A 14,892-nucleotide genomic window follows, 5' to 3' on the forward strand; every position below is an offset into this window, starting at 1 on the left:
GGAAACAGTTTGGCAGTTTCTTAAAAGGTTATCTTTCAATCGCATACAAGCGAGCCATTCCACCCCTAGGCACACGTCCAGGAGAAATGGAAGCAGACACCCGTACAGAGGCTAGTACACAAATGTTCATAGCAGCTTTATTTGTAATAGCCCCAGACTGGAAACAATCAAGTGTCTTTCAACACACGAACAGAGAAACACTTTGTGGCAGTCCCATACCGGGGAATACCACTCAGCAATGGAAAGGAGTGAATTATGGATCCACGGCACAATATGCTGAATCTCAAAGTAATCGCGTTGCATGAAAGGAGCCAGACAAAATGTAAAACACTGGCAAATTCAGACTGAATTATAGGGCTAGAAAAGCAGATTAGTGGGATAATAATGGAGGAGGGGAGGGGGCATAACAGTGGGGCAGGGAAACGTCTGACGGTGATGGGTGTGCTCACTCCCTTGATTGTGGGGATGATCTCGTGAATGCATATTGTCGCGAATGCATAGGTCCAGATTTATCAAATTGCGCACTTAAAACAGGTGCAATTTACTGTATGCCAATGACACCTGAGGAAAGCTGCTGTAAAAAGTATATGTTTAGGGGGTGCCTGGGTGGCTCAGGGGGTCAAGCATGGGACCCTCGATCTGGGCTCAGGTCACGATCTCACGGTTGGTGAGATCGAGTCCCCGGTAGGGTTCTGCCTCTGGCTGTGCTGAAGCAGCTTGGGATTCTCTCTCCCTCTCTCTCGGCCCCTCCCCCGCTCCTGCAGGTGCGCTCTCTCTCTCTACCTAAATAAACTCTAAAAGGACATATACGTATGGTCAGCATATTTTTTCCTTCAGGCACCCTCAGGTGGTTCTCTCGTCTTTCTCAGTCCCTGCTCTCATCTCGAGTGACACTGGTCGCTGGTGGCCCCGCCTGGGTCACCGAGAGCCCAGTGGCCCCGCCTGCTCTCGAGGACGGCGGTTTTGTTTAATCCCCACCACCGTGATAGAAGGCCAAGAAATCGCAACCCCGAGGGCGGCGACCAGACCATTTTGACTGACGGAGTGTCACGACGAGCAAACGCAAGCCGCCTGCCTCTCCCGGGACTCTGCGGGCCCCGCGGGGACAGACACCCCGCAAGGGGAGCCGCGGGGGTCGGCCGGCAGCTGCAGAACTTCCCGAACCCCGGGCCCTGGGCAGGCGCCCGAAAACGCGGGGCGCAGCTCGGCTTCCTGTGGGACTCCGAGGCCCCGCCCGAGGAGCTAACCATTTATGTCACACTGTGACAATTATTCTGCATAAAATTATCATTAAAAACCCTAATTTTTCAGCCTCCAACGCCGCCAGTGGCCTTTTAGCATTCGTCAGCGCCGGCGTCTGCAGGCCTGTGATCACCCCGCTCATTACCTCGGTGCGGCGCCTCCCGCCTCGCGCTCGCAATCAAGCGCTAATTACACCCGCCCGGGGGCCGGGGGGCCGGGGGAGCCGGGGTCCGGGGTCCGGGGCTGCGAACTGGGGGCCGGGGGGGCCGGGGGAGTCGGGGTCCGGGGCTGCGAACTGGGGGCCGGGGCTCCGGGGGAGCCGGGGTCCGGGGCTGCGAACTGGGGGCCGGGGGTCTGGGCCGCAAGAAGGATCCAGTACTCTGCCGGGCGCGGTGGGGTCTGGGTCTGGGGTCCTAGGGGCTCCGGGTGTGAGTCGCGACGCAGGGGCTGGGGTAGGCGCTCAGGTCGATCCGGGGTCCCGGGCCCGGGGATCAGAGGCTTAGGGTCTGGGGCTGACGGTGGGGGCCGGGGTCTGGGGCGGGTGGTGGGGAGTGGGGACCGAGGGCGGGTCGCGGTCCGGGGTCAGGGCGGGGGACCAGGTGGAGCGGGCCGTGACGGACCGCGGGGACCCCGGAGGTGGCCGGGGCCGGGGCGCGAGTCTGGGTGCGGTGAGGGCGCGAGGTGTGTCCCGGATTCTGGGACACAGGACGAGGCTGGGTCCAGGGTCCAGGGACCGGGCCGGGGACCCGTTGGGTCCTGAGGATCCGCGCAGGCCTTGGGGATCTGGGGGCGGGACCAGGGGCAGAGGCCGCGGGGTATGGGGCGGAGTCTGGAGGCGGGGCCAGGGGCAGAGGGCGTGGCCGGCCTCTGGAGCCTTGGCCCCGGATGGGGTCAGGGTCTGTGGCCCCCGCCCGGGCCGCGTGTCCTTACCCGAGCGAGGCGGCGGTTCGGCAGAGGTGCAGGGGCGCCAGGCCCTCGGCGCTGAGCAGGTCGGGGTCGGCGCCGTGCTGCAGCAGCAGCTGGGCGCAGGCCGTGTGGCCCCCCAGGCAGGCCTCGTGCAGGGCTCCCTGGCCACCGGGGCTGGCGTCGGGGTCCGCGCCGCGGCTGAGCAGGTGGCGCACGCAGGCCTTGTGGCCGCGGGCCGCAGCGATGCACAGAGGCGTGGTGAGCTCACGCTTGTACTCCAGGGTCCAGAGGCCTGGAGGAGAGGAGAGGTGCAGTGAGTGGGGGGACCGGTGGGGGGGGGCGTGTCCCTTAAGGCCCAGCTAGCGTGAAACCATCTCTTAGAAGTAGTTACCGAGTGGACACGTAGGTACATAAAGAAAGATAGACGATATAGAGGTATGTAAAGACGCAGACGATTGGGACCAAGAACCCCAGTGAGTTCCAGCTAGAGGCACAGATCTAGCTAGGTGCACAGAGAGAGAAGACAAGAGAAGAGAAGAGAAGAGAAGAGAAGAGAAGAGAAGAGAAGAGGAGAACGGCCATCTCCCACCCTAGGGTGACAGGTGCAAAGACAAAGGCAGAGGGGCAGAGAGAGATCTCCAGGAAAACTGAAGTGTAGGAAGTGGGGAGAAGAGTCTCACGGGCCCAGGAGAGGGAGATGAAGACCCAGGAGGGAGAAAAGGAATACAAAGAAGGTTAATAGGGGCCAAAACCGAGCCGGAGGGAGTGGACCGTATTGAGAAGCAAGAGGGGTCTTGCCAAATAGGGGGGCGACTGAGGACGAGGCGAGGAATTGAGGAATGGAGAGCCGGCCAAGTAGGTGGATGGTGGGAGAACGTAAGCCAGGAATTCACATTTCCCAGGCTCTGAATTAGGGACAGCCTGAGGGAGGAAAGCGAGCTGTGGATTTTTCTGGAATCCAGCTCTCTCTCGTTGAACCCCAAACTTATCCCTTTATCATTAGCGGGAGAAGACAGTCGGCGAAACAAACTGACCCCCTGCACCAAGGTTGCTCAAGGAAAGGCCTTAGAAAGTTTAGTCCTCTTGGAAGCCACTGGGTTTCAGAAGCTCCCTTTGATGTGGTGTCCACATTCAGCACAATTCTGGTTTGTTTCTTTGCGCTTTTTAGGGTTGTGTGTGTGTGCGTGTGCGCGTGTGTGTATAGGGTTGCTCTTTCTTGACGGATGAATGGAGCACGTGCTACACATTGTACTTCTCTGAAAACTTTGGGCTTTCAAAAGGCCCATGGAAGGTTGTTAGCGGCCAGGAGCGCTTGTGGAAATGGGGGAAGCAGTCCCTGGTGAATACACTTCAAGGGACAGGATTTCACATGGCAGGAATGCCTTCTGATAATGATGGAAGAATCGATACCATGGCTGTAATGAGCTGCAGAGGAGACCCTTTTCACAGGCCACCTCCTTCCTGGGACCCATGCTGAGCAGGTTTTGAAAGACCACTCATAATTACCTACCTGCATGCAGCGCAGGGTTCCAGCCTGCCCTGTGTCCCCGAGGCCCAGCCCGAAGGTTGTTGCACACTTAGGTGGGGGATGTGCCTGTCATCCCGGCAGTGGATGGTGGTGGCCAGCTGGGCCCTGGCACGTGGGCCCACACGGGTTTGGTCTGCCCTTCCCAGTGAAGACCGGGCGTGATTTGGAGGGGGATAGATGCATATGGTCCCTGATGGTCTACATTCTTGCTCCTGGTTCTGGCTGGACTCGTTTTCCTGAGCTAGGAAGTCTACTCCCTGGGCTAGGGAGGGCAAGGAAGGCGGGGAGCACCCAGACTCCATCCTCTGGGGCACACCAAGTTCCCAGCCCAACTCCACCCACCCCAGCAGCTCCCTTCACCCACCCCTGGATCCCTGAGTCTTCCCAAGGACTGAAGGAAGGAGTCTGGGCTGGGCGTTGAGCGCAGCCAGAGCTTGAGGCCAGCACCTCCGTCCGGGTCCTGGGAGATGGTGGTAGGCTTCCACTTTCTTGAAGGTCTTCAAGAATACCCGAGTTCTGAGGCAGCTGTGTGGACCACAGAGCCTGAATCAGCTGCCTATACTGCCCACTCCCCGGTCCTGGTTCCGCCACCGGGAGGAATGTGGACACAGGCTTCTCCCCACGTGGCACATCCCTCCAAACGTCAGCTCCTCGTGCCAACGCTGTCCTTGGACTGCGACTGGCATTCCATTCTGGGTGCACCGAGGTACTGGGGGGCTGGCCCTGTGAACCTGCTGGTGTACTTCCGTCCCCATGACTCCCTTCAGGGGGGGCTGGGATTGGCCACCAGGAAGTTCTCATGTGGGAGAGGGTGCTGTTCACAAGCCATGTTTGGTCATTTCTGCCGCGTGGTCAGCGGCAAGGAGCGTCGAGTGGCTGAGCCCAGGGAGCACGGACAGTCACAGCCCCGAGTGCCACCCACCCTCTCTTCCCGGTCCGCATGGAGGCCGTAGGCCAGCACTGGCACTCAGGGCTGCCCCATCCACGGTGACAGCTCACCGCCTTCTCCATCAGCCTGCCCTAACTTTCTGTTGTGCGGCCGTGCCACACCATAGAAACCCAGCAGAACTCAGAGGTGCAAAGATTAAGGCAGAAAAAAGGAAGACGCCTTTGGATTCAGACCATGGGTTAACGTCAACACTTCTTTGAAACTGCAACGTTTGAGTGTGGTTGAGTGTGTCCAGGGCTGGGTGGTACGTAATTTAAAAAATTAGCATTAATCGAGCGTTCAACAATTCACCGAGCCCTCCCCGACCCCGTAAGTAGACTTCCTAGCTCAGGAGGACGAGTATAGCCCTTTGGCCGTGTTTTGGGTTTATTTCCCTCTCCCTGTGTGGGGTATAAACAAGACCGTGTCCGTTCTTTGGAAACTGACCTTCCGCATTCTTTGCCTGCCGGAGCCCACAGGTCAGACACACGGGACACGGGACGCTGGCCGTTGGCCCAGTGACCGCAGCGTCTCAAATCCTCTTAGTCTGGCAGAACTGTTGTGCCAACGCGTGAACCCTCGTGGTAAATGTGTTGCATCTGGACCCCCTGGGAAAAGGGTGCCCTATGCGGAGTGCCAGCCGAGAAGGCCCTGGCAACAGCCTGGTGGTCAGGAAGTCTCATCATCCTGAGTGGGGTAAAGGGGTGTCTTTCTCCTTGGGGGGGGGGTCTCTTGCTGGCCCAGCACATAGCGGTGTTCAGGCTACAAGAATGCGCTCAGACGTACGACTTAGGGACCTTTGATTTCTTCCCCGCCCTCCCCCGTTCTCCGGCTCCCTTGGGTTCCGGGCGGAGCACCAGCTGAGGGCTCTCCCTCTGCTGATGCTGGCTGTGCCCCAGCCACCCTGCTGTAGCTGTGGTGCTCACAGGTTCCTAGAAGGCCCTCAAGCCGAGCTACATGCCAGGGGACAGCTCCGGGAGCACTCGGACGCGAGGCGTTCCTTCTCCGTCTCCTGCCTCCCCGGATTCCAGGTACAGGCACTGGTAGGCGAGCACCCAAACCGATGCCCTCTTTGAAAGACAAGAGACGCTTCCAGCATCAGATGGGCACTTCTTACCATCCTTTTGGCCTTTCTAATTTGATTTCTCGCATCTCAGAAACCAGATTTCACTTATAAACATCCTTTGCTCGAGTGTGTGAAATGTGGCGGCCCCGTGAGCGGTCTACACCCTGGACTTACATGTCCAGTGGAGTGTTAGTGGCTCCTGAAAAACAACTAGCCGAGCTTTAAAGGAAAAGGGGTACCTGACAGTCCAAACGTGGCTGGGGATTTCACCTGCCACTCCATCTCATCCTTCTTTATCTCGAACACCACATTGGCATCCTGGAAGAACTCGTTCATGAGCAGCTCAAGACGGCTCAGGTCTCCCGTGACCAAGGCAGCATGGTACTCGAGCACTGGGGACCCGGCTCTAGCTTGAAGCTCTTTCTCCATCTTCTGAAAGATGTGAAGCTCTCCCCTAACCGGCTCTGGCCATCTCTCCATTGCCAGGCTGCTGATTTCAGAAGAGTTCTTCAGGAAGGGGAAAGATGGTCCTATGGAGTGTGAGCTATTTCTATTGTCATTACTCAATTGTTATCCAGTTGGGGCTCGGTGGCGGTGTATTTATAACTCCTGCGGGCTCCGCTGTGATCACGGTTACTTGATATGATCAGCATCGTGTGACCACTGGGATGCCAGTGTGCTCAGCCACCGCCTTGTGGTTATATAGATTCCACTCCCGGAGAGCGACACATCCATTTATCTCCAAGACAGCTCTGCACCCAAGGGCGGACACCCTCAAGTGGGCGGGGCTTCTCTCTCCTGCTCTATAGGATGTCTTCTTCCTTTTGACCTATCACTTTCTCTGCTGCCGTGAACAAGGGTGGGTGGATGTGTGCCCCGAGGTCTGTGTCAGCCCTGAGCACGTTAGAAGGAGGCCCAGCTGGACGCTACAAATGACTAGGCTCTAGGCAAGCGTCCCTGCGTGGGCGGCTTCATAGGGCACACCAGAGATTCCCAGAGCATCATCTGGGGTCCCCGGTGGCCTGCGAGTCTCTTCCAGTTGTTCAGGACTGGCCCCCTTGCCGCAGACGGGAAATGCCACATCTCTGGTTTTTAAATGAATGGTAATAGCTTTTTGTTAGTAGCTTCGTAATTACTCGTTGAAGTTTAGTGAAGGGCTTTATTTTCTCGCCTAAAAATTAATGAAATCATTTTTTCTTATAATGTAGGTGAGACGCAGTTCTTACATCTTTTTTTTTTTTTCTTACTCTTGTTTTTTTCCTCCTACTAGGAAGTTAGAATGGGCCACTGTCGTTGAGTGGTACCATCCTTCGCCATCACTGTGTGAGTTGTAATAAGACCCTGTGACCAGAGGCTCGAGGGAGGACGGAAGCTCAGGAGGGTGCTGTCCGGATGGGCAAAGAGGAAGCGGTGGGACACATGCCCAGGACAGCTACACACACAGGGGTCCCGAGGGAGGGGTAATAACAGCAGCCACCATCCAGTGGGCCCAGCGTTGGACACACACCCGTGGGGTCGAGTCGCTACGTGGATCCTGCAGCTGTAAACACCACAGAGACAACAGGACTTCTTTCGTACTGTTTTCCGCAGTGGTTGTACCAATTAGCCTTCCTACCAACAGCGCACAAGGTTTGCTTTTTCTTCACATCCTCGCCAACACTTGTTGTTTCTTGTGTTTTTGATTTTCGCCATTCTGACAAGTGTGAAGTGACATCTCTTTGCGGTTTTTTTTTTTGTTTGCGTTTCCCAATGATTAGCGATGTTGAACATTTTTTCATATGTTTGTTGGCCATCTGAATGTCTTCTTTGAGAAAATGTCTACCCAGGTCCTCTGCTCATTTTTAATTGGATTATTATTACTGTTTACTCGGTGTGGAGTTATCTAAGTTCTTCATATATTTTAGATATTAACCCCTTATTGGATGTGTCATTTGCAAATACCTTCTTCCATTCAGCATGTTGCCCTTTTGTTTGTTGATGCTTTCTTTTGCTCAGCAGAAGATTTTTATTTTGGTGTAATCCCAGTAGTTTAATTTTGCTTTTGTTTCCCCTGCCAAAGGACACATATCTAGAAAAATGTTGCTATGATTGATATCAAAGAAATGACTGCCTATGTCTTCTTCTAGGAATTTTATGGTTTCAGGTCTCACATTTAGGTCTTTAATTCATTCTGAGTTTATTTTTGTGTTTCATATAAGAAAGTGGTGCAGTTTCATTGTTTTGCATGTAGCTGCCCAGTTTTCCCGATGCCATTTGTTAGAGACTGTCTTTTTCTCATTGGACGTTTTTGCCTCCTTTGTGGAAGATTAATACTCCGTATAAGCATGGGTTTATTTCTGGACTCTGTATTCAGTTCCATTGATCTATGTGTCTGTTTTTGTGTCACTACCATACTGTTTTGATTACTACAGTTTTCTAGTATATCTTGAAATCTGGGAGTGTGATATCTCCACTCTAGCTTTGTTCTGTTTCTTTTTTTTTTTAATTTAATTTAATTAAAAAATTTTTAATGTTTATTTTTGACAGAGAGAGAGACAGAGCATGAGTGGGGCAGGGACAGAGAGAGAGGGAGACACAGAATCCGAAGCAGGCTCCAGGCTCTGAGCTGTCAGCACAAAGCCCGACACGGGGCTCAAACTCACAGACCGTGAGATCATGACCTGAGCCGAAGTCGGCTGCTCAACCGATTGAGCCACCCATGCACCCCGCTTTGTTCTTTTTCAAGACTTGCTTGGCTATTTAGGGTTTGTGTGTGTGTGTGTGTGTGTGTGTGTGTGTGTGATTCTCTGTACATTTTAGGATTATTTGTTCTAGTTCTGTAAAAAAAATGTTGTTGGTATAAGGATTGCATTAAATCTGTAGACCGCTTTGGGTGGTGTGGACATTTCAGCTGCATTGGTTCTTCCAGTCCATGAGAATGGATCCGTGAGGGCTCCTTAAAACCTCATTTCACATGTTTTAAAGTTTACTTCCCTTGTATCCAGCAGCAGCAGCAGCAGCAGCAAAGACAGAATCAATGTCATCAGTGGAGCAGCAGCGATTTTTTTCAAGGGTCCCCTCTGTGCCTAAAACTCTGCTGGGTGCTATAGACAGTGCAGCGGTAAGGAATATATAGACCATGTTTGCAAGGAATGGAGAGCTTCCATTGGACACAAGAGGCACGTGCATGCAGAAAATGATGAAAGGTGACACTACGCGACCATTTCCCTTATCAACTACACACTGGAATAAAGCCAATCACTCTCCCCACTTCATCTACCTACCATGACGTTGCTCTGTCAGTTTCAGTAGCAATATTAATTCTTCAGATTTTTCATTTCTCTAAGCTTAGTCACGTTGCCGTGTTATTTTTCTCAGACTGGCTGTGATTAGTTCATTTCTAAAAGACTTATTCATATACAACTATAATATGACCCAACTTGTACTTCACTTTAAACTGAAGAATTCCTTTCTTCCTGATATATTTTGTCATGGGCTATTTTTAAAGGGATGGGAAAACTGGAGGTGAGTGCAGGGATAAGAGCCATTCTGGCCCGTATCCTATGCTAAATTTAGCTTTCCATGCGTTATATTTGTCAACAGTGCCCTAAATATCCAAGCTTGATTTCAGTGGCTAGGGAGTAGTAGTCCAGAAACAGACGTGGTTCTTTATGAGAGCTTCAAAAATAGCTCATGGGAGACAGCATTGGTTTTACAAGTAGGACATGTAGATTGTTTCAGGAGAATGCCAGAGGTGCCTTAAAAAAACAATAGCCATATGTGTGATTATTACATTGAAAAACAAAATAGGACAAAGTAAGAAGCAAAAGACCCCACTGATACCTGTAAACAAATTCATTCGTTCATCTATTCATTCAATAAACATTTGTGGAATATTATGCTCTACGGCGTGTCGTTCAGTTTTGGGGATACAGAGACAAAAAATACAATAACCCTGCCCCCGAGAACCACACAGGAAAAAGCAGTGACCACAAGACCCCAACCCACAGGAGTTCTTTACTCTTTCCTTCCCACTAGCTGAACAATGTCCTTTAGTTACAGGTGAACAGCACTTTTCCTGACCCAACGTTGGGCTCCTTCTTGCTCACTGTAGTTCTGTCCATCCACACCTCGCTTGGGTCAGGCCATTTTAATTTCGTTTTCGTTGTCTTCACCCTACTCAGCTTAATCAAGCATGGGCTTGAAGATGCCACTCAAACCTTACCTCCTCTGCCTGTTTCAGTCCATATGAAAAACTCAGCTTCTTCTAAGAATGACTTTGTGTATGATGTTGCTGAGCAAGTTTCGAAATCCTGGAGGAATTGTGGTACAACAGAAGGACCAGAAAGACCAGAGTTTTAGTTTTCAAATAACGAAAGAATTTGATTTTCCAAAGTCTGAATTGACATCAGTGTTGGGCAAGATCTCTAAAGATGAAAAAGACGGTTTGGGTACATTTAGAAAAGGGAGTGGGGGTACTTGGAACTCTGTGGGTCACTAGGAACAAGTCAGGTTGGATAAGATCATTTTCCTTGGTGACATGGTTATTTCATTAATATGTAGAGGGCACATCGGCATGGGTCATGTTTCAACCTGCCGTGGAAGGTTTCCTGAAAACCTTTTAGAGGAGGTGGACAAAATGTGGGTCTTCTTTTAGGAAAGTCCTGCTAAAAACTCCAGCTGGAGAAGTAATACACTGCCTTCAGAGCAGTGGTTCCAGTCTTGACTGTAAAATGGAACCACCTGGAAAGCGTTAAAAAGATGTGGATGCCTGGATCCCTTCCTGAAAGACTCTGGTGTCAGGGGTTGGGGGGTGCAGCCTGGAAATCAGGTCGGTCTGTTAGACCCGCCCACCCTCACCCCACAGGTGCTTCCAATGTGCAGCCAAGGTTTTCAGTCTGATCCTGTACAATACATGCTTATGGATGATTTGGGTGAACATTCAGGAGGGTGGATTTCATAGTGTTGGGTGACATGCAGCCTGATGTAATCACAATTCCAAAAGATCTCAACAGGCCAGAGCAACGGGCCCGATTCATTCGGTGCTGCACGGCAACATTAAAACCCCAGGCACGTAGGATCCTGTTGTCCTTGTGGGTCAAGTGGCTGAGACTGCCTCACACCCTTGGGGGCTCCTGTTTGTGGCACTAGAGGGTGCTTTTTCTTGTTTTTAAGGCCAGAGGTTAGTGGTGCCGTTGTCGATGTTTGTACCCAAATTTAGGCGACATAAATGCAACAAATATTTGACATTATTTTAAACCATTCAGAGCATCTCGGTGCAGAGTACCTTGTGTCGGTCAGGTGTCAGGTTGAGTTTCCTTCCTCCTTGAGACCCTGGGCTTTGTAGGACCTGGACTCCCCGCCTGGAACCCTGAGGGGTGGGAACCTGTGCTTTCTTGACCTCTCTGTTTGCTCAGACTGTATATGCTCTGTCCTGCCCCCATACTGGGGCATAAAATTTGCTCCTGAGGGGCGCCTGGGTGGCGCAGTCGGTTAAGCGTCCGACTTCAGCCAGGTCACGATCTCGCGGTCCGTGAGTTCGAGCCCCGCGTCGGGCTCTGGGCTGATGGCTCAGAGCCTGGAGCCTGTTTCCGATTCTGTGTCTCCCTCTCTCGCTGCCCCTCCCCCGTTTATGCTCTGTCTCTCTCTGTCCCAAAAATAAATAAACGTTGAAAAAAAAATTAAAAAAAAAATTTGCTCCTGAATTATTATTTTTTTGGTTGGTTTGTTTGCCATCCCACTAACAGCATCACATGGTGAGATTGGCGACTATCCTGAAGATATGAAGTGTCCATCACCACGAGCACAATCTTACCCCACCTCTCTCCTCTGTCTCCATTTCTTCTGTCTCTGGCACAACCACTAAAGTCCCCCACCTGCCCCCTTCACTGTGGCTCCACCCATTCTCAGGCCCTGTGATTTCAGCTTCTACTCCAGGGACCTGGTCCAGGAAATTCTTCTGAACAAATATGGCGCCCTTCTTGAAAGAGAGGGATTCGGATGAAAATAACTTTCGCTAAATCGGTGTACTTACCGGTTTCAGTCCTTCAGAAGAACTGTCAAACTTTGCTTATATCTGTGGACCATTTCAGAGAACTAAGCAAATTTAATTGTGGTGGACTTTTATTGCATATGGTGGAGAAAACTTGGGAAAAGAAGGACAAAAATCCAAATAGGAGTGGATCCCCAGCTTCTATCTCAATGACTCAGTGAATGGACCAAATCTCTCTAACAACTATCCAGGTAGTCAACTGGATTTGAATACAATTTTGCAAAGAATATTTTCTGGGACTTAAATTATAAATGTAAAATTTTGGGGCGCCTGGGTGGCGCAGTCGGTTGAGCGTCCGACTTCAGCCAGGTCGCGATCTCGCGGTCCGTGAGTTCGAGCCCCGCGTCGGGCTCTGGGCTGATGGCTCGGAGCCTGGAGCCTGTTTCCGATTCTGTGTCTCCCTCTCTCTCTGCACCTCCCCCGTTCATGCTCTGTCTCTCTCTGTCCCAAAAATAAATAAACGTTGAAAAAAAAAAATTAAAAAAAAAAAAATAAATGTAAAATTTTGTCCATAGAAGACACAAAAACTGGCTCTCTATATAGAGTCTTAACGTGTAGATAGCAATGAGAGGGAGTTTTTGCCTCAGGATCACATGAGCTGAAGAAGTGAAATCCACCTTGAAATGATAATGAGATATACATATGGTAGTGCTTGAATGAATGGTAATTATTATTTTCAAGTAACATCAGGATCTTTGCATCCTGCCATTGAATTGATGAAGGATCTTTTCTTCAGAAGTGTCTGAAGATGAGCCCTGCTGGTACTCGGTGGAAGAATCTAGCTGAGCCTGAAATGTGGGTTTCATTACAGGGTCAGGCTGTTTCTCCAAGACGGAGACTTTCCATGTGTTCAGGGCCCAGGGTAGAGTTTCCCAGGCTGCAAGATACCCTGCCATTTCCTCATGTTCCTGGAGAGACCCAAATGTGTAGATTCTTTCCTGGGCCATTGGGCAAATGTCTGCTTCCTTCTGAGGTCAAGTGTCCAAATAAATGGGCAAGCTAGGGCAGCAAGTAATTTCCCATGTGGCCATCGTGGGATTCTGAGCACTCTCTCAAATATGCCAATGTATATTGTTAGCCTGGTCAATTTCATACTTCCTACATGAGTTGTTTCTATAAATGGCCACGTACTAAATCCGATCAGACCCTAGGATACTCACATTTACTACCGCTTGGCCAATAGCTAAGGTCTTTCTCTCGCTGTAAATCATTTTTATCTTGTTTTGGTCCTCACTCTCTCCATTTAATTTTAAAGGCCACTCCTCCTTCATCCCCACTCCCTGTAGCTTTTTCAAATAAAAAAAAAAAGTTTTTAGAATAATAAGCTGGGCAGGTGTGTATGACTCTGCTTCTAAGAGCACATTCACCCATCTACCAGAGTTCGTCACACAGACATTAATATAAAAAATGTTAAAATACCTCAACCTTTTCTCTGAATAACAATGTTAGCACAGCACACCTCATTTAACAAAACATTAAAACATCTTACTTCTTCAGATCAAGTGTATCTATTAATAATGACTTAAATTGTCTGTACTGATTTCACATTATTAAGAAATCTCATTCTCATCCTGTGGAAGCACACAATATGGTGGTGGGGGGAACACCCCGCTAACCTATTTTCCTGACATTGCTACCCAACGTGGATGGTGCAAAACAACAAAGTCGCTTCTCATTATGAATGCGATCTCATCCAAAGGTCAAGTGCTGCTTTCATCCATAGCCCAGGAGGGCTTTTTTTGGAAGCTCAGAAACAAAGGTGCCCTTGAGTGGGGCATACCCACTGTGGAACAGAGCAGCCAGATCCTTGGCATGCACAACCACGAGTAAATAGCCCTGGAAGGACGTTTATAGACTCTCGGGACGTTGCTGGAAAGCATATTATCGAAGCTTTCCCTGATAAAGGTGACGAAGTTTCTTTATGACTGTCATGGGGATTTAATTACATGATAAAATAGCAGCTCCTGCCTCTTGAGACAAATTGCATGTTAAGACTGATTGTTTTTTATGAACCTCACACAGGGAGCAAGATACTTCTCTCTTGAAGTTGCTTTGATCTGCTCGTTATGTCCTGTCACCCTTCATATCCCTTCTAGAAACGAGGACTTTACTGATCCTGCAGTTGTGGAGGGAGGGCTCCTGGTGAGCTCACGTGGGTGCTTTGCAGCCCTGCGTGGAGCAGAGCAGGGCCAGTTTTGTCTGATGGTTTAACGTTGGCTTTACTTATTTTTCTGTTGGTGAGAAATGAGAACTTTGGGCTTCCAACAGAAAGATGGGGGAAAAGATGTTATCAGAAATGTAAAGGACTATTAAAAATGTATGCAATATACACTTTTATTAAATCCAAAGCAAGTTAAAATCACAAGATTTTTAAAACGACAGATTTTGGAGAAGTTTGGTGAATCCGACGCTTCCTCATTTACAGGTGGAAAGATACACTTCTGTACAATTGGGAAATATTCTACGGAGGCAAAGAGTAGAAGTCCTTGCCTCTGGGAAGTGTTGTGCTTGGTGGGAGAGACAGGTGAGACAACCAGCAACTAGTGAGTGGGACAAGATCACTGCTAGAGGCACAGGTCCGGTGGGGAGAATGCATCACGCAGAGCATTAGAGTGACAGGAAGTAGGGATGGAAGAGGCTGTCTCCACAGGTGGCATCGGAGCAAAGCACAGAGGTTGTTGAGGGACCAGGATGACTCATGTCCCCTGGAGGGTGTCTCTTTCCTTCCCTTGACCTCTGGTGGGGGTGAGGAGCCGTACCCTATTATTTTTGGCTGAACCAGAGCCAAGGTGTAGCCTCAGGACTGTGTTAGATAGGGCCGTGGGTGGAACCTGGAAGGGAGGGCCAGGCAAGAGAGGCATGTGGGTAGGAAAGGGGCCTAAGGGTTGGAGCTGAGGTAAGGGGCAGGGACGAGACCTTTGGTGGACATAGAGATGGGCTGCCCAGACCCCACTGTGAGGGAGGACTTGTCGCCCCAGATGGCAACCAACTCCTTCAGGGTTCGCCTCAGCTGCAGAGAGCTGCCTCATCCCAAAATACATCTCCTGAGGCTGCCAGATCCCAAGACCCATCAGGTGTGGGGAGAGGTCCTGCCATCTTGACCCAGTGTGGGAAAACTGGGAGAGGGTCTCAGCTCTAGAGCTCCCCTGGGGCTGGCCATGCATGGCACTGTGGGGCCTGTGTCACAGATT

General features: G+C 50.7%; 1 protein-coding gene across 1 annotated transcript in view; it reads right to left on the reverse strand.

Annotated features, from left to right (window-relative positions):
- The window catches only part of ASB18 (ankyrin repeat and SOCS box containing 18), a 43,526-nt gene extending 37,273 nt beyond the window's left edge, over positions 1-6,253 (reverse strand). Inside the window, exons 1-2 of the mRNA XM_045481837.1 lie at positions 5,910-6,253; positions 2,173-2,440 (exon numbers count right to left, since the gene is read on the reverse strand). Coding sequence (XP_045337793.1) covers positions 2,173-2,440; positions 5,910-6,150 — 509 coding nt within the window. The 5' untranslated portion in view covers positions 6,151-6,253. The remainder of the gene's footprint in view (positions 1-2,172; positions 2,441-5,909) is intronic.
- Between the last annotated feature and the right edge of the window lie 8,639 nt (positions 6,254-14,892).

The sequence above is a fragment of the Leopardus geoffroyi genome, chromosome C1, assembly GCF_018350155.1.
Source record: "Leopardus geoffroyi isolate Oge1 chromosome C1, O.geoffroyi_Oge1_pat1.0, whole genome shotgun sequence".
Lineage (NCBI taxonomy): Eukaryota > Metazoa > Chordata > Mammalia > Carnivora > Felidae > Leopardus > Leopardus geoffroyi.